Consider the following 20,694-nt stretch of genomic DNA (forward strand, 5'->3'; position numbering starts at 1 on the left):
TTTTTCACAGCTATTGTTATGGTATTATTGTAAGTAAAAAAATCACGCAAAAACATTCAGTGAAAATATCAACTTTCTAACGTTTTAATACCATTTCATAATCGTGTTTGATCTCGTCTAAATGAATTGAAGATTTATTCAGGAAAACAGTTTTAAATACGTTCAGCTATACATTTTGTCGTTTTGTTATCATCGTATCCGATTTTGTTTACATTAAGTTCAAATCTCAATACATTTAGCAAGTAAATAAAATGTTTCATTTTATTTCTGTATAATTTCTTTACATCTGTATGGAAAAGTAAAACATTATCATGTTTATGATGGACGTTTGCTCTCTTACTAGACTTTTTGTACCTTAGTTCACTCCAATATTTGGTTGGGTTTGTGTTTTTTTTATTTAATTCGTGTTGCACATTCTTCAGTTTTCTGTGTAAAGTTTTGTTGTCTCAGGTTTTCAGAGTAGTGTTTAATTTTACTTTTGATTGGGTTTGTGTTGCTTAATCTGCAGTTTACTGTGTATTGTTGTTGAGTCTCGTTTTATTGTGGTTGAGTTTGTGTTGTTTGGTTTTCTATGTAGTGTGTTGTTGGCTTTAGAACGAATTTTGGTGTGGTTTATGTTGCTTAAGCTTAAGGGCATACGATACAGTTACAGGGGAGGTAATGACGTTGCTAACGTAAAATGTTATTTTCGCGACGTCAAACTGTGACATATCGGGAAAAGATGTACTTTTCGACTGATTTTAAGCGTTCAAGCTGATTTAATTTGAAAACGAGTTCATGGACCCCTATTTTTCAAAACAGCAATTTGTTTCATTTTGCAGGGAGATTATGTGATCCAAATTTTATAAAACTGTAAATAGAGGATTTTTTAAAATTTTGATAAACATGCAGTAAAAAATGACGTTTTTTCCTCAATTCATAAACATTTGATAAATATGAGTTATTTCTGAATAAAAAAATGCATATTTTTTTAGAATACTTATAAAATACAGAAATTACCGATTATTTAACAAAAAATAATTTGTGTTTATCTTTTATAACAAAAAAGTTATGTCTTTCTTTCGAAAAAGAAATTACGGCCACAAATCCGAATTTTGAGCAAATATACAAAATTTCGACCTAATTTTACTCAAAAAGTAGCACATGAAGGTATATTTTTTATTACATATTTGATTTAATAAGGTAAAAAATAGCCTATATGCAAATTTTCATGAACTTGTAAATACAGGATCAAAACTGTATCGTATGCCCTTAAGTAATCTGTGCAGAGTTTTGTTGTCTGATAATTTTTAAAGGCTCAATGATTGCTGGCCGAAAGGGTTCATCGTTGAATTCCATAGGAAGACTGGTCGTGAGAGGTAATTGTGAAAGACTATTTGATGACTTGCCATTAGGGTTCATTTTTGATGGTTGTATGATGAGTGGTCGTGAAGGGCATTGTTTGAGGCGATATTGTGACTGATCGACATTGAACAAGACGTGTATCTTAATTGCAATCTAATTTTTGTAATCCTAGTCTTTAAAGACCTTCAGGTCATAGAGGAGATGTCTTGCCTCCATGACAAATATGTTGTCGTTCCAGCTGACAAAGTCTCAAACAATATTGTTTTTGTTTGCAAGAAACACTAGATTGACTGCCTGATTAAGGAAATCTGGATAAATAACACACTTGGAAATCCTACATATACACTAAGTACGCTTACAAAGTAGGAGATCCAAGAAAACCACAAATCGGTTCTAATCTTCTTTGGTGTTAGTCCAAAGAATAAAGACCAGGATCTTCCATCCTTATATTGGATTCCTAAGCTTCACAAGAATCCTTATAAGATATTGTATATTGCAGGTTCTTCCAAGTGTTCCACTAAATCCTTTTCTAAAGTTCTTACTGCGCATGCCATACTCATTGCAGTTAAAGAAGGACTTCAGAAATATTCTGAAACGGCATATTCAAGAAGTGGTGTTAATCAGATGTGGATACTGAAAACTTCAGAAGAGTTATTGGTGAATTTACAATCTCAATCATCAAAACATTGTACCAACATTAAAACCTTTTGATTTTTCAACTCTTTATACCACTATTCCACATATTAAACTTAAAGCTCGACTGAAAGAACTTGTCAGCTTATGTATCTTTAACACAAAGGGCACTAGACGTTTTAAATACCTATTGTTGGGCAGGAATTCAGCCTACTTTGTGAAAAATCATACTGAGTCAAGCAACACATACACCGAAGAGGATAGCACTGCCATGCTGGACTTTCAATTGACAACATATTTGTTGAATTTTGAGGTTTGGTCTTCCAACAGACTATTGGAATCCCAATGGGAACCAATTGCCATTATGACAAAAGTGTGTCCGAAATCATATCTGATATTCTTCCTCAGTCATAATAACCTTCATCATTACCGAACTGAACAAAGAAAAAAACACGACGGATGCCATATACGGTGCAGGAAATGCTTACCCTTCCGGAGAAGCTGATTTCCCTCCCGCTTTTTAGTGGATTTTGTGTTGTTTCTTATTCATTATTTATCAATGTTTTTTTTTTATAATTCTTTATTTGGTATTTCTTCATCTCATACAATATCTATATGCATTTTTTTTTTATAAAGAAGAATCCAATACAAGTTTATTCATTTTGACCTGTCAGTGTCAGTGCTTATAAACATCCCCCTCCCTATACCAAATAACCCCCCCCCCCCCCCAAAAAAAAAAACAAAAAAACAAAAAACAAAAAACTAAACTAAAAACAAACAAACAAAAAAAAGAACAATACAAAAACAAAAAGTACAAAAAACAAACAAACAAAAAATAAATAAAATAAAATAAATATAAAAAATCATTGACTTATATTCATAAATCATTGAATTGGTATTAAACGATTATAATTATTATTTATGCAATCTAATTATTCTATTCATAAATGTTGATGTAAATGTCTTTTGGTTTTATGAGTCTTTGTTTACTCCTTGGTTTTGATTGTTATTGTCTTTATTGTCTTAAGAAAGGTCATACTCAATAATTTTTAATTAATCCATTCAAAGTGTTTATGTATTTTTTCAATAATGTTTTAAGTGTGAATAGCTGCAATGTTTTGATTGTTGAACATGACCCACTATGTATTTCTTTTCATTGTTGATTTACCTCATGTGCATACATCTTTAAGCTACTATTATGATAAGTGTTTTGATCTTAATTCAAATTTATAGGAATGATTACCATTTCTTATCTAGCATTAATGCATACAACCAGCCCTTATTTTGAGTATAGATGTACGAAGACTTTAAGTACATTCACTTGTTCTTAGTTACTGCTGCGCGAGAATTTAAGGAAAATAGAAACAATAATTTAAACAAAAATGTTAAAAGCAATGAGATTAGATTATAATCACAAGGAAGCTTCATTGTAAAATTATGATAGAACTTTCGAATGTTTCTTCAGTGCAAAACTTCAATGTCAGACAGTAAATATTCTATTTTATTACGTAATTTCTCTTGTTTACAAATTGACCGATTAACTGAGTACTTTTGGTTTGAATTGTATGCTTGCGTGACTATACATTAGAATTGATTTCTTCTCTCCCTGGTTGTAACACTATTCATCTAACTTATTGACCTGACACGCCTGCTGTAAAATGTTTGTTAGTTAGCACATCATTGTCCCGGAGGAATCAGTGTTTCTAATATGACAATTATTTTTCGTCGGGTCTTTTAAATATGACTAGACTATTGGGTATGGTTGTTGCAGGACGGTGACATATAGTTACTAAAATCTACATTTTTGGGACATATCTCCTTATTATATATCCGTTCCGGAAATCGACGTCCAAATCTGACGCCACAATAAAATATCCTATTCAATATTTTGACTTCTCTTGTCGACATTCAATCATTAGCTTCGCTTCCCTTTTGCCACAAAATACATAATTGCATTGAACCGATATCAGCTGAAACCTTAAGACTGATAAACATACAATATGAGACAAATACAAGTTTGGATTAGGGACGACGTCAAAAGTTCAATGTAGGATAAAAAAAAAACTTAATTCACATAGTTTTTCACTGAACTGAACGATGAAATGAATGCAAGCAATTTTAAGCCACCTCACGACCTTCCACAATGAGTAAAACACATAACATACAGTCGATCAGAAAATTGTCCGTAAGTTGATGCAAATTATACAACTGAACAATTTTCCACCGCCACAGGATTACGAATTAAACATTTTGTATTGCCCTGATAATACTATCTAAAAATGTGTCTTAAAAGTATAATCATCGTGACATTTATCAGATAGATGGTAAACCACTGGATAACATAAGGTCATTGTCCGGTACAACATATTGATCGTAAACTTGAATGACGTAAAATTAAAACGTGTTTCATTAAAAGTCCTTGTAACCTGACTTATCTATTTATTCATACGTATGGTGAAAATATAAAAATGTATTATTTTTTTATGTAGGGAATGGTACGTCTGGTTTAAATTTTTTAGTTTTGATGAATAAATAATGTCCATAGGCATTTACATATGACAATATTTGTTACAATAAATCGGTCAAAACAATTTATGTATAAACCATCTAACATTTGAAATTTAAAAGTTACAAGTTTCTCACTGTAATAAAAAGTCTGGTATAAATATATATATATATTTTCGTAATTCGATTTAATATTTTGATGACTTTAAATTTTACTATTCAGAGTACCTTAAAATTTTCAACGATAAAAATTTCACTTATTATATCATGCAAATATACTTAACATATCAATAGAATGTAGAGAATAATTCTGCAGTATCTTACATTTATTCGTTTTGATGAAAGAAAAGTCTCGTTAGTTTGTTTATGTTTTATACCACAAAGAAACATTTTGTATTTGATTTCGTTATATGATAAAGTTTTTCTTATATACTTCATAATACTATTGCTTATATATACTTTATTTGATCACTGGTGGGAAGTTGTCCCATTGGCAATCCTACCACGTCTCTTCATTTTTTTCTTGTTCTTTAAATATATTCATCACATATATTCTGTGCAGTATTCAGGTTTCACCTTAAATAATTAAATCATCTGATTTAACCAGAGGTGGGAAAAATGATTGTCATGTAAAGTCCAGTGGCCAATAGTACATGCATACTCAAGAAAATGTTAAAAATTAATTTTCGACTGATAGGCATTGCGAGAATTTAGACTGCAATTCAGTAAAAAGAGTGTATATTGGCGAGGACATGATTTTTTATTTAGTATTGAATAAGATTTATATTTATGAAGACACTCTTTTAAAACTGAATGCAGGATTACATCATCATAAATGATTATATAAAAAAAATGTCACCTGCACAACATTTTCATGGAAGGAAACAGTGAAAATTTAATGGTTTTCAATGACAATGAGCAATCGGATATTGGAAAATTCATCTGGATAAAATGTCTTCCCTAATATATCCTTAATTGTCAAAACATATTGTATAATCCCCTAGGATAATCATATAAATGGATATAAGTATCGTCTGATATAACATCAAAGACTTAGTTACACAGGTCAAGTTCACTTAAAGTATCTAGCCACAATATAATACAATCAACAAGTATTCTAAAAAAAAATGTCACGTTGTAGATTTTACTTTCAGTTGTTAATTTAAATAATATCTTTTATATTGTTCAATGTCATAAATTTACGGTCGTTTCTTTTGCTTTAATATTGTTATTTTATGGAAGAATGTTTAATACGAATACTTACAGCACTCTATGATATTCGTCTCTGTTTTAATGATTATGTGAATTTATTTATACATTAAAATAATGATAAACGTTATTATACATTTTGAAATGATAATTTGGTATATGTTTCACTTATTCAACTGGAATTAAAAATGCAAAATCTTCCCAATTCATCGAAGGAGACAACAGATACATTATCCTTTTTATTCGTTATCTCTACAAGATCTTAATTTTAAAAAAATCGTTGGTGTATTATATGAAACAGAGGTTGCATTTATGACATTAAAAAATAAATGTCCACAGAACACCATGTGTAGATCATCCTACCACTTGTTCATGCTCAGCACACATTACCACACGTTTGTGTTCAGTTGAATCAAGTCATGGTCTAAATTATAATCATAATGAAAAAATGTAATAAGTTCCAAGTTGATATGACATCAACAACATGGTACAATACCTTTAACTAAATCCTGACGGTTGACGGACTGATTGCGACACACACTAGGAAAATATAATTTCTCACTACAATCGTCGACAGGACATTGCTAAGGTATAATATATGAACGGGAATACTATCGGGTTGTTGCTTGTTGTCAGTTATCTCATACTTGTTTTTTTTGTTTACTGTTTTGTACATAAATGAGCCTGTTTGTTTTCTCGTTTGAATGACTAAACATTTGTCATTAAGGGATCTTTTGTAGCTTACTATAGGTTTTGCTCATCGTTGAAGGCCTTAAGGTGACATGTGTATAATTGTCAACTTTTACTTCATTTGGCCTCTGGTGGAGCGTTGTCATTCTCGCCACATCATCTTATTTTCATGTATAAACTAAATGGATTTCGAGTTGCTTTTCATAGTGTTTTTTATAGTTTACATATAATCTGAATTTCAGGTCAAGGAACAGTAAATGTAAAGTCGGTAACCCTATGCTTATTTTATATCATTAAAACAGAAATCCGTGTACTAACATCATGCCAGTTTTTAAAAGAAAATCTTCGGAGTAGAAATGATTTTAAGACAAATAAGAACGTTTTTTTATGCAAATATTCACCTATTTTGAAAAAATGCAATCAATAATATTTCAAAAATTAAAAGAGATGGATACATTATTTGTTTTCAATTGTGAGTAATTTTATAGTTCAACAGCCAAAGATTTTACAAAAATCTGTGATATAGCCCATTTATTGTTACTTGACCTTAAATATAGATTTTATGTGTTTACACTTTTAAATGTTTCCTTACCTGATATTAAAATATTTCCCTTTTAAGAAGTAAACGCCGTCACAACATGATATAATTTGAAGATAATAACTATAAAAGGGTAAACAGTCTAAAAATAGTAATAAATAGTCAAAAATAACACTTTACTTTAATATTATATTCTATTTTTGTATTTCGTTGCTAGTCTGAATTTTCTTCTTCTGCATTAGTTAATTTTTATTTATTTCCATTTTACTGGTTATTTACCATAAAAACTTGCTTTTAAGTGAACCATTGATCCTGTGTTTAATCTTACTTGAATCTACCATGCGTTTAAGAACAGACATGTTCTACTCTTACTCTCATATGGCCGTCTAGGTGTTAATAGAAATGGCTATTAAAAGTAAGTGTAGGTCTCTGTGGTGTATACAAACCCGATAGTACGCTTAATAAATTCTTTTGATATGATGCACAACTTATTACTTTCCCGGGATTGAGAGCTTCTAATTATCGTGTGAGTACTTGATGAGTTATTATCTAGGTATATTGTTGTAAGTACCATACTAATAACAAAGCACTTGTAAATATAGTTGTCGTATGTTTATCCATGGTGCCTTTCATTTAACTTACTCATTGTCGTATTTTTATCATATAAAAATAGATAAACGGTCAACCTTCCTACTGGTATTATTGCCCAACCTTTAACTAGCTACCAAAGACCATTGAATAAAAAAACGGTAATATTTGCTGGTTATCGTACGACCTACAGCTAAAGAAAAAAACTCGAATGTACAAGATATTCATAATTACAATGTTCAACATGATGACGATGAGCTAGCTAACTTCTAAACTTAAAACTTAAAATTAACAATATCACCGAAAGGAAAGGAAAAAAACACCACAAGACATATCAGAGACACGTGTTCTATACATCATTGAAGCAGAAAAATAGATATCTAGAGGGCAACAGATAATTGGTAATTGTTTTCTCTAAGTTTTGTTATGTCAGTGTACGGCTTTTAAATTAACATTGCAGTTCAGTATTTTAGATGTTACATTTTTACACTTGACTGTTTTATAAGTCGTGTTTGGCACATTTTTTGGGAATTTCAGGTCCTCAATGCTCTTCAACTTTATAGTTGTTTTGTCTTTCTAATTATTTTGATCTGAGCGTCATTGATGAGTCTTATGTTGATGAAACGCGCGTCTTGTGTATCAAATTATAAGCCTGATACCTTTGATAACTATGTTTAATCCTTCGACAATGTGTTCGGCTATTGTTACATTGTTTATTTAATTGTAAGTTATATATGTTTATGAGCTCATTTTTGCATATTTGGAATCCTTATCTAAGACACCACTGCTGGTATGATAGTCTCTGTGTGTATTAGTAACCAAGTAGTCAGTGCGTCGCCATTAATATGATTCATAAAATACATTTCTAAAATTTTCTCTTTCGTGCAAAAATTACCCAAATGGTATTGCTATTATTTTTATGTCACTTTTGATAGCTCCTCAAATACTAATATCATCGGCATTCAAATGTTTGATTTTAGCATTTATGATTAAGGTTAATCCAGATTTCGGACGCGCAAATTTACAACGATAGTTTTATTTATGCCAATATATCCTTTTTTCCCAGAATGGTTCAAGCTATTATGTATTTAGCCAGAATGTTCTTAATATACTTTAACCCTACGTGCAATATTTTGTTTAACTAGAATTTGAATTACGGTTTCTAAGTTCTGAACAAAGGGTTGTAAACAAGTAATCAATAGTTATAAACCACATATTCATACCTCCAGTTGTCATTATTTACCTATTCATATTTTTTTTTTATCTCAAATGTTTGATATGCAATCTATCATGTGAATATTTGTTAAATAAAAACAGAAATAATTTCCTTTTAAGATTTGTAAACATGTGTTCAGCCTTGACTGAGATATGGTTAAAATTTCCTTATTATTCCCCGAACTGTAAGAACTGTTTACATGGTTCGTTACGACTCTGCTAATTTAGGATTGCAACAACTTATTCTTACTAGTCAACAATCTCTATAGCCGTATAAGGAGGGTACAAGGTATGGGATTTGCTCATTGTTCAAGTACAAACCAACTGGTGACCTGCAGTAATTGTCCTTTTGTATTTGGCGAATAACTGGCATTGTTAATTATACCACCTCCCTTATTTCCTTATAGAAATGTGCTTGTATGTAACAACCATATATCGAAATAAAAAACAACAAAATCGCATTAATTCAAATAGACTGAGACTAGCCGAGACAGAAAGGTCAGCTTCTCCTGTGGTTCATATTGATATGCTATCATTACTTTCCAAGCTATTATGTGCCAGTTATGTCTTTATATAATCCAAAGCCATACTGAAATTTTTGACACTGTCCGTTATACTACAAGGCCGATATTTTTTTAATAAGTTGGATCGACAGTAGCGAAATTCATAGATGAGGTCGACCATTTTAAAACTTGTAAATTATTTAAACGGTCATTTTGGATGTCTAAAGATTGTTTGTTGTGAAATTTCTTGTCTTCGTACTCAATTAATTTTTAAAAAAGTTACCTCATATTCTCAAGCATTGTTCCTTATGCCCGCGTCACACTGTCCCGATTTTTATATACGATGGACACCCGAATGCGAAAATTGTAAGTTCGTACGAAGTTGGTCCCGATCTCGTTAAAATACCAAAAAGTGACAGAAGCAAGTACGATGAATAACGAAGTCTATACGAGGGTGCCGAAAGTATATACGATAGCAAAAGATGGACATACAAAGGTTAACCGAAGACGGTATTTAAGCTTCATATCTCAGCCGAAGCCTACAAGATGGATCACGAAGGCTACACGATGGATTACGATGATGGCGCGATGGCCATACGATGTCTAAAAGACGTCGTGTACAGCTTACGATGTATTTAAATTATATGCCGAAGGCATCACGCGTTTTAAATTGTTTGATCAATATTGAATATATATTATATTGTACATTTAATTTTTGGTTTAATCATAAGACGGAAGACCGTGGGTATTTCCAGTTACTGAATAACTTGGTTGATTTCTAAAAAAATAGTCTATGTATCAAATATGCGAATTCAATTTACCATTTTCTGCATGTGTCATATACACATATAGTGTACATATTTGTCCCCAATATGTTACATACGAGGGGATGCCATGCTCGACATTGCCTTGTTTGAACTGAAAAATGTGTGCACTAGTCTGAATAATCACCCATAATTATGCCCATGTTTACTGATCTATCTTACAGGTAAGGTAATGGGTACGTTGATCCCTTTTATTTAAAAAGAGCTCTTTCCAGGAGAATATCATAATAATATAGACTAAAGGAAGGATGTGGGGAAAGCAATAAATGCGGCAAAATATGACATATAGAAAACAAAATGTTTACGGAGTAAACATTCGTGTGACAATAACTCAGACGATACATAAAAAATAAGAATAATGAAGAAAAAGTTGTTCCCCTATATACGTGTACCTGCAGTTTTGGTATACGAGGCGCGTTTATGATTTTCATTATGTTATTTGATATGAAAAATTGACAAAAAATAATATTTTATTGGTAAAAGTAAATCCTGAGCCTGTAATACCTGCTCTGCTTTTTTTGTGCATAAATATACTAAACACAGTTAGGATTCACACACTTAACTCAGACTTACAGTTCACCGTAAATGTTATGTTTATCGGATATAAATTGAAGCATTTGTAATGAAAATGAAAAAATATATATTATTAAAAAGAAATTTTTAAAGGTTAGATTTTACCATTTTTTGTTGCTGGTAGTAAACCGGAGTGCGCCAAAATATGTCCTATTAATATGGTAACCTTGTATCATGTTAAACTTATGTCTGGCGTAAATTTTAATCCTGGTATCTACAAGGATTGTGTTTACAACCACTGGGTCGATGCCACTGAAGTTGGCGTTTTTATTCCCCGAGAGTGTCACTAGCTCAGTAGGCGGCACTTCAGTGTTGACATGAATCATCATTGTTATGGTCACAATTATCAATCAACTATTTACCAATCTTTTCATCTTTGAAATACCAAGGCTTTTTTTACCTAAGAAATAGAATACTTTAGCTGTATTTAGCAATGTTTGATCATCATTGCTCTTTAACTTCGTATTTTATTTGACCTTTTTAACTTTTTTTATTCGAGCGTCACTGATGAGTCTATTGTTGACAAAAAGAGCGTCTGGTGCAAATACAAAATTTCAATCTAAGAATCTATGATGAGCTTGTATGTTTGTTTTAAGCATATGAATAATATTTACTTGTTTACTAGTTTGGTATAATCAAGCTAAGTAAACTACTCTCCATATAATGATGTGATATTTTGATTAATAGAATCAAGTATTCTGATTGGAGAACTACATGTTCCCTTTGAAATAAATTTCCAAGTGTTTCAAAAATTTTATTCTTTCATCTCAAGTGTTCATATTAAATACAAAGAGCACAGCAATATGATCCTACTTGTGTTCACTAGTCATAGTTGTAAATAGCCAACCTTATTTTTCATTTCATCATTTAGATGACTTGAAGAATTCTTTATATGTTGTCGATCATATTTTACGTGAAATTTATTTGGAATCACGTTTAAATCAATCATACTATTTCAATGAGTAATGCATACATTTAGCAATTCACCACCACATGCTAAAAAGCGAAAAAAAAAAATTGAAACGCAATGATATGTTTCCTCATCTTATGGACCTCCTGTGCATTTGAAAAACGTGAATGCAAATCATAGCTGAATGTCGTTAGATAATATCTTATAGACTGAAAATATTTTGCAAAAGAAACAAAAAAATGTATTCAAAACCAAAAGCAACGTTTTTATTGTTATTTTCTATTTTTAGAGTCACAGAAGGGTCTCCAGACACACAACTTGAAAAGCTCACATGTCACTACGAAGTCAAGATAGCCTATATTACTATTTTGCAAAATACTAAATATCGATTACTTTATGTAGCACACAGCTCCGAAGCGAAAAAACACATTACAGACTTGAAATGGCAAGAAATCTTTTTACAAACAGTTATCATTCTACACCCCATGTTTAGTACATGACAATTTATACAAGCATTTGGCCAACACAAACTACTCAACAAGGTATTTGTTAGATTGCTTAATGATGCATGAATAGACAATATATTTAAATTGAGTGTGTAACAATTTAAAACAAAAACTGGAAAAAAGACGGAAAAACACGTAAAAAAAAGTAAAATAACAAAATACAGAACTCCAAGGAAAGTTCAAAAGCTCAAACACATCAAACTAGTGGAAACCAACTGTCATACTCCTAACTTTGGTACATGTATTTCCTAGTGCAGTAAATAGCTAAATAATTAGCTAAACCTGTTATTGGTATAACAGTCGCATGAAAGATGTGATCTTTAGACTTTTAAAAAATACGCTATAACGGCACACATGTACAACTGAACACCTTTCGCACATTTTGTTTTTCAATCTTCACACAGCTCCCCATAACTTTATAATATGTTAATGTATGTTATTATTCATTCTCATAATTGGAAATTTCTATTTCGATAGTGACAGTCTGTATACCATAATATGTGAACATGTTATACAGAGGTAACTGTACGTACATTTAACTGATGATGGTATTAAAAACATCCGATTGACATTAAAGTTGTAAACGGTTAAAACAAATATATGTGATAATCAAAATATGAACGTACGAAATCAAAAACTTAATGTTTCGATGTAGTTTGCAATATCTAACAAACGAAAAAAAAAAACAACAAATGAGTCTGCTGTATTATTTACAGATAAGTACTTATGTATGAATTTACAAGTGACTATTTTATCATCCTAAGAAACACTGAAAAGTAATTTCTCATTACAGTGTTAGGAAACTACGTTTGTCATCAACCACTAAATATTTAAGACATTTTCAAAAGATGATTCGGAAATAAAACAAGTCTTTTATTATGATTAATTGACGTAATAGTCTATTAGAGGAATTCAAACGTGTACTGTCCAACACTTTGTTGAGAAGATAGTATCTCTTGAAGGTCAAATGGAAGATTGTTTACACTTGAAATCCTTTTAACGATTCATTGTAACTGCTTTTTATAAAAGAGTAAACGATAACTGTCATACTTTAATGGATATAGGATACATTTTCAATTACTTCATTTAAAAAGACAGACATTAAATGGTCTACCGAATCATCCCAGATTAAATTTTCCTTTCATTTATTTGTAAACCTAAATGAGATTTTTACGTTTGAATGATATTTAAGCAATGTATTAGTTTCAAGTGAAGAATGTTTTGTTTTCTTTTACGCAACTGATTTTAAAACTAGTATCTTGTATAGAGCAGTGACCCTCTTGTAATCTTGTGTTTTTATTTGTCCGACTAATTTTGAATTGATTCGAATTTATTACTTGAATTTCTATCAAAGATAAAAGAAAACTACGCAATGAAAAATAGCAACATCTTTTTTCTAGAACGTAATAACACATATGATTAGTGTATAAGGTTACAAGTCTGAGGCCGTGTTCACACCAAACGCCGTTTACGGTAAACATGTTTACATTTGGTTTAATTTTAATGTACACTAGTTTCACATTAAATTTGTTCACATCTAATCTATATACCTTGTTTAGCTACCTGTTCATTAGATTTGTTCACACTTGTAAACTATATGTCATTTAAATGTTCATTACGTAGAACCGAATTCAAATGTTCAAACAACTTTTCTAGCAGTTAGGGAACGACAATTTGACTTTAAATAAAAAAGAGGATTGATTTTCCACAATTTGATTTAAAAAAATTCGGGTCATACAGATGATTAGAATGAACAAATATTCTGAATCCAAAGTTTCCCCATACATTATAGTGTTGAATATTGGATTGGTACCACCGAGAAAAAAAACTAAATATAAACTTTTGCGCGAAAAAAAAATCCCCACCCCAACCCCTTTTTTTAGTAAAGTGGTTTCACCTTTAAGAAAGTCATTTTGGATGATTTGCAGTAGTTTAAAGATGTCTCGATTACGCATTAAAACGTAGGCTGCATCAGCGTGCTTACGAACGAAGAAAAAGAATTGCGATGTTAAGGTTCACTACATTTTTATCTTTTCTGTTTGTTTCAAATGGTATTTCCAAGGAGTATTTGGCAAAGGGAGGGGGTAGTGTTTTTTTTTTAATTTCTAATTGTATTTTAACGGATCTGCAATACTATACAAACAAACAATTAACCTCACTCTTTTTCAGTAATGCATTTATGAGTGACTCGTTGTTTGAGTAAATACCAGTGGCAAATATTTCTGTCAGTGTGTACGTCCAGTCGATTCGGGGAGACCTTTTTAAATGAATTATGTGTTCGGCAATGATGATGGATGAGTCTTGATAAGAGGTTAATAAGGCTACGTAAAGTGTTTTTATAACAAATAAATATATCAAGTTTAGACAAATATTTCTGAAAGAACTTTATTAATAAGTGTTATAAGTATCAATTTTATATAAAAATCGTTGCTTTTTTAAATATACATGGGAAAATTAAAGTTCTGAATGCCTAGTTTTGTGTACACTTAACCTACACAAGGCCTAAATCGACTATTGACTGCATGTAGACAAAAAATGATTTAAACTACATGTAAACATTGAGTTTTATCAATGGGAACGTAATTATGTTTAGTTTAAACACAACACCGAGTTAGGTCAATGTGAACACGGTCTTAGATGTATTGAACATACGTGTACTCAAGTTGTAAAATTGCTATTGAAAAGGATAAAGCTGATAGGTACATGTCTGATATGCGTTCCAAATCAAACTTACAATCAAAATATCCTTTCGATTGACGGATCGTTCCATCCTATATATTTTTCAAACAAATATATAAAAGTAAATAAAGGCAACACTGACTAGTATACCGCTGTTCGAAATTCATAAATCGATTAAGAAAAAAAATCCGGTTACAAGCTAAAACTGATTAAAACGCATCAAATATATGAAGAGAACTACGACACATCAGAAACACAACATTAAAATGTAACACACACAGAAACCAACTATAACATAACAATGGCCATTTTTTTGTTACTCCTTGGTTTTGATTTTTAATGTCACTTCCCGACTTGGTACAGGACATTTTAAGAAAAATGGTAGACTGAACCTGGTTTTGTGACATGCCAAACCTCCCGCTTTTATGGCAATGTTACATATAACATTAGCATGACAACATTACATGACAGGACTAAAATACAAATAAATGATAGAACATATAGGACAGAGAAACACACGAATAATAGTTAAATTCTCCCTCGCCCTGCTCGTCCGAATTTAAAACATTTAATCTCTGAATTCAATCGGCTATAAACAAGTCAAACACAGATATAAGATTAGTTGCTCGCAGTAACATATTAATTTCTCTTGCGATACAATATTTTATTTTACTTTATTGTACAGATTTCTTTGATTCAAACAACATATAAATACATGACATATGACATTGTTCCACTTTCGCATCAATTCTTTTCCTCGGCTAATGCCTCCAACACCTGTACGTAAAATAAACATAGCAGCAACTGTAAATATACCAAGGTGACAAACTTCAATTCGACGCAACTGCCAGCACCTTCGATACTAATATACTAATACATTTAAATGCCAAACTTTATATAGAACCATTAAACCCCACCCGTAGAAACCGCCTTATGCACCTAACATCAAACTTTATAAATAGTGACCTATATAATCGACTTATCACCGGGTTTGTACTTACATGATCGACACACGACGAGTGCTTTTGGTGAGGCTCGTGTTGGTCTGTCATTTTTTTTATGTTTTATGTTCTGTATACAATTATTTGTCATTTGGTTTTTTTTTTCGTATTTTGCTATGTCGTTGTCAGTTTATTTTCTACTTCTGTGTTCTAATTCCCTTTAGTATATTGCATTTCTCTCTTACACATATCATGTAATTACTTGCAGGCTGATCAATAGGTTGCCTCATTATAGTAACAAGCAGTAAATTAGCTATGCCCTACCGAGATTCCTATATATGCTGACAGATATGCTTCATAGGTAGCCTATGAATAACACAACATATTTGATATGTTTATATTTTTCCATCGATTTTGCAATAGTTAAAACATTTTTAATTGCCATCAATGATTGTTCATCTTTAAATTGATGTTTTTTTTGTGTTTTGATTAAGTATAGTCCGATAACATATAAAGAAACAATGATATGTTTTTTTCTGATTTTTATTAAAATTCTACAAGCTACATAGTTGCTACTAGTAAAACAGTTTCTTATTTACAAACTAGAACAAGCTGCATAGCAGTTACAGTTAGAGTATGGCCACGTGGTCATATGTTTTTATCAATACTATGTTTCGTTGTTGGTCCACGCTTCTCGTCTATTCATGTCAACATATAGTTGTAAATAGTTTAGGAAGCTCATTAACACTCTCAAAGTAATCTCTACTCCAAGTCGATCTTTCTTCGGCTCTGCAACATCTCGATTCTGTATTGTCTCTAAAGAATACGCTTTATTGACATACACATTTCTTTTGAGGCTTTTTGTCTCTTCTTGAGGTACACAGCGGAATTTTAACATATTTCACAATGCTGTGGTGGCATTTGTTCATTTAATTTTCTACTGATGTTCATCCGGAAGCATTTCCAAAGATCCTCACTGCTTTCTTATGTAGCTTTACATCAAACTCAGGCTCTGTTAATCTAATGACTTCACCATCACAGTTCAGGTAAAAATCTTTTTGGAGGGTTTTCGTATTTTCAGAAACTGTAGCATTCAGCAATCTGACTTTATAACTAGAAACTTCGTGTTTGCTTACAAATTTGTAATCATACTGAAAAAATAAATTAAAAATTACTTAATCGTTTTTCAACATGATATATTTTTCATTATACTGAAAATTTTAATAAATATAAAAATTACTTTTATTCTTGATAAAATTATTTTGCATGTATATTGTCAACATGAATTTATGTTGTCTCGTTGGCAATCATACAACATCTTCTTTTTTATGTGCTAGTATGCAGACAAAGTTTATCATTTTATGTAGTGATTTGCACATTTCTGTTTTTCTTATCATGGTTTTCTTGTTATTTATTAAATGCCATGATTTTGTCGGTCTCTTTTTGAGTTATGAGTATTGATTCTCACTGTTATATTGTCCTCCAATTCTATAAATCATATCAAGAGCCACTTTATTATTAATTTTGTTGTCTAGGTTATCATTTTAAAAAAGTCTTTATGAAGTTGTACTTTTTTCAATCAACTATTAATATGTAATACACAATATAATCTTTGCTCCATTCTATAGATATAAATAATTATAAATAGTGTTAAAATTTACAGCTTTTTTATAGTACTTACACAATCGGGTTGTTCGTTTTTCACTTTGGTTAGCTGTGACACATGGTCTGACAAAGTACATTTATGTGTGGTGTACACCATAAGTGAATCTTGTCCGAAACTTGGAGTCATTCTTCCTGATTTTTCTTTCATCATAACAGCATGTGTATCTACTGCATATACACGTCCTTCTTCTTTTTCACATTCTGGAAAACAATCAAGGATTTATTTAATCATTTAAAATTGCCTGTTTTCAAATAAAACTGAAAAAAAATGAACGGGAAATAATTTTAACAAAATTTATGATTTTCTAGGACTTAACTTTTTAAGAGCAATAATAAGAAAACTCTGTACAACGTGATTGACAATGTTTTAAAATTTAACTTTAGTATAATATAATAAGTTGTTTGTTTTAAATAATGAGAATTTTAGACATACCTTGGACATCTGAACTGTCGAGTACACCCGGTGTGGATTTAGTTCGTTGTATTTTTGATTTACATAAAGGTATCATGAAACCATTTGGAAGGGAGATCTGTTTTCCCAATCCTCTAATTTTTTTAGTCACTTTATCCTTGTTAGCCGAATAGTATTCTATCTCCACATCAATTTCCCTTCTCTTTAACATCGAAGCTACAGGGATTACTGTTAAAAACATAATATATATTGTACAAGTTTTGTAACCGATAAGAGAACACTTAAAAATCATTAATTAAATGAAAAAGTATGAAAATATATTTTTAATTGCGAAATTTTAATAGCTTTATGATAATGTTATAAGATACAAAATATCAACATGCGTATCCTATTTTCGGCTATCCATTTTGATTTACCATTTTATTAAACTCTTGCAAAAAAAATTGTTTTAATTAAACTTTAAGACAGTTCCTAAACTGAAAAAAATCTGTGTTTGATTTATCAAAATATTATACACACCATTATATCTTAACGGTCCCATCCACCGAAACTTTTCACAGTCGTGCATCATATCACCGAACAGTCCAAATCCAAGAATCAGTGCCGAATATGACAAAAGTTTGCCTCCTTCGTGAACACTACAAACGTTGGACTCGACGTTGCCACCAAGTAAGATATGGAGAACAGCAGTGCTTGCACATTTAGTTCCATGAAGATATTGAACAATCACATTACCAGAGCCTGCTGGAATGATGCCAATGGGAAGTGATGCTGACACAATGTCAGTATTGTGACAATTTACATTTACATTCTTGTCTCGCTGAACACGTGCGATTAGTCCATTCATACACTCACAGTATAAGCCATCGCCTCCTACTGTTACTATACTATAATTAAAAAAATAAAAAATGACGTAAACATAAATTACAAGTTTATTTGCCACAAGCAAAAACGAAAAGTGGCGTCATACATATATTATTAATGCTTTGCTGAATAAATGTTGTGTACAGTATTTAATAAACTAATTAATTAAATGACTATCTGCTTGAATTTGTTTTTTCATTGGATTACGTTTATTTTTTATTTTTTGTTTTTAAAGGTGTTTACAAGTTTATATATTTATCCAGAACTTTATTTTGAATCGACAGAAAATTTTGCTATCGTAAATAAACATTAGCTTTTATCATTGGGATGTTAAAAACTACTTCACCTACCCGTCAATATTCGATAGATTGTAGTTCTTCAGGATATCCGTAGGCTCTTTCTGTTTTCTAGTTACTGTAATAAAAGATAAATAAACACTGTAGTAATAATGTATTGTTTTTCACCCGCACCCCATGTAAAATTGTCAATCTCAAACTGAAAATCTGTACGATCCCTGTTTTTCTGTTTTTTGTTGTTGTTTTTTTTTTTTTGTTTTTTTTTTTTATTTTTTTTTACTTAACATAATATTTTACAAAGTTTTCAGCAATAAATTATGTAAAATGTATCACACGGTACAAAATGCTAACATACAACTTGATTCAAAATTTAAGAAAATCTTGATCTAAAGTTCTCTATAAAAATGCAATAAGAATATTTGAACAAATGTATCCCCACTTTCCAAATGGGAATATAATTCAAATAAACCAGACTAAGTTCAATATTTTAACACAGAATATGATAAAATAATTTACAGAACAGGTAATAAAAAGTTTCTAAATAAATCGACTTACCAATGACATCAGCTTTCACGCCACAGAGTTGAAGTAAAGGAGCTGCAATTTTCTGGTATATTTTTATTCCTTTCTTCCTACCACTATTTGGGTTGATGATTACTAGAAGCCGCCTTGGACGATCTTAAATTGAAGAATGGAATAATAAAACATTTGAACACATGATTCAGTATGAGTTCGTACGACATTCATACGCGATTGTCTATTACCATATTAATTTTTAATCTGTATAATCAATGCATATCAATTTTAAATAATATTTCTTTCGTCAGTAAAGAGAAATTCAATATATAAAACTCTTCATATCTCCACTATAAATACATTTTACCAGTTAAATGTACAACTTAATTCTAAACTATATCATAAAAAAACTTATTTCATTTTTGACTTGACTTGAACCGTTGTTAAAATAAATACCTTTTAATATGTGTTCGATATCACTGTGCAACATTTGTGCATCCTCTTCATCTCCGTAAAGAACCAAAGTTTTCACTTTAAGGTTCATATTTTTCTTCTGTATCACATAATGTACAGTAAGATTTGTCCGTTCCAACACAGATTTTAATAGATAACGTATCTCAATAGACGCTGAAAATAAAAGAAAATAAGTCGTTACTTAAGCTGTTTCTTCAAACGAAGAAAAAATGCAAAACACAAAGTTTCCGATTAACCACGTGTATTGATCTAGTGTGCCCGTAACATGCACTTTCTCTTACAATTCAGAAAAAGAAACACGAAGTCAATTAAATAGATACCAATCGTGTAACAGTGTACAATACAAAAGTTATTAAAAGATTATACACTTGCGCATTGCTTCGTTGAAATAAAATCAGTAATAGTGAAAGTTAATTGTTTCGTACCAAGTAAATTATTTTCTTCACTTGCAACAGTCATCACACCTCCTTCCAAGCTCACATTGACACGGTTGTCGTTTAAATAAATCATTTTATATTTTGGTATGTGTTTTAACAAAGTTAAATTTATTGAATGATTGTTGTAAAGTCTGCTCCTCTTATATAGTATGTCATCTACGTAAACAGGTGAAAACCACGATTTTATAAATAGAATACTGGAAAAACTGACCTTGGTAAACAGCCTACTACGAAATAACAGGAGTGATAACCGGAAAATATTGATCATGTGACTTACTGTAGGTACATCCCCGTATGCTGCTTTATCCTCTTTTGATTGGCTTTAAAAATTTAAATATCGATCTGTTTATTGTAACAGCTATAATCATTTCA

General features: G+C 30.9%; 1 protein-coding gene across 1 annotated transcript; it reads right to left on the minus strand.

Moving 5' to 3' along the window:
* Positions 1-16,185: 16,185 nt before the first annotated feature.
* Positions 16,186-20,444, minus strand: LOC143063834 (ceramide kinase-like). Its single transcript, XM_076236225.1, has 8 exons — positions 20,311-20,444; positions 19,868-20,038; positions 19,451-19,573; positions 18,950-19,013; positions 18,255-18,622; positions 17,757-17,963; positions 17,340-17,524; positions 16,186-16,809 (listed from the first exon to the last, which is right to left on the minus strand). Exons 1-8 carry the CDS (start codon positions 20,393-20,395, stop codon positions 16,606-16,608), a joined length of 1,407 nt encoding a protein of 468 aa, XP_076092340.1. The 5' UTR covers positions 20,396-20,444; the 3' UTR covers positions 16,186-16,605.
* Between the last annotated feature and the right edge of the window lie 250 nt (positions 20,445-20,694).

This window comes from Mytilus galloprovincialis, chromosome 1 (assembly GCF_965363235.1).
Source record: "Mytilus galloprovincialis chromosome 1, xbMytGall1.hap1.1, whole genome shotgun sequence".
Classification (NCBI taxonomy): Eukaryota; Metazoa; Mollusca; class Bivalvia; order Mytilida; family Mytilidae; genus Mytilus; species Mytilus galloprovincialis.

Coding starts and splice junctions, on each gene's coding strand:
- LOC143063834 (XM_076236225.1), bottom strand. CDS start 20,395: ATGATTTATTTAAACGACAACCGTGTCAATGTGAGCTTGGAAGGAGGT. Junction 19,014..19,450: donor CGTGAAAGCTGATGTCATTG/GTAAGTCGATTT, acceptor CTTTTATTACAG/TAACTAGAAAACAGAAAGAG. Junction 18,623..18,949: donor AATCTATCGAATATTGACGG/GTAGGTGAAGTA, acceptor TTTTAATTATAG/TATAGTAACAGTAGGAGGCG.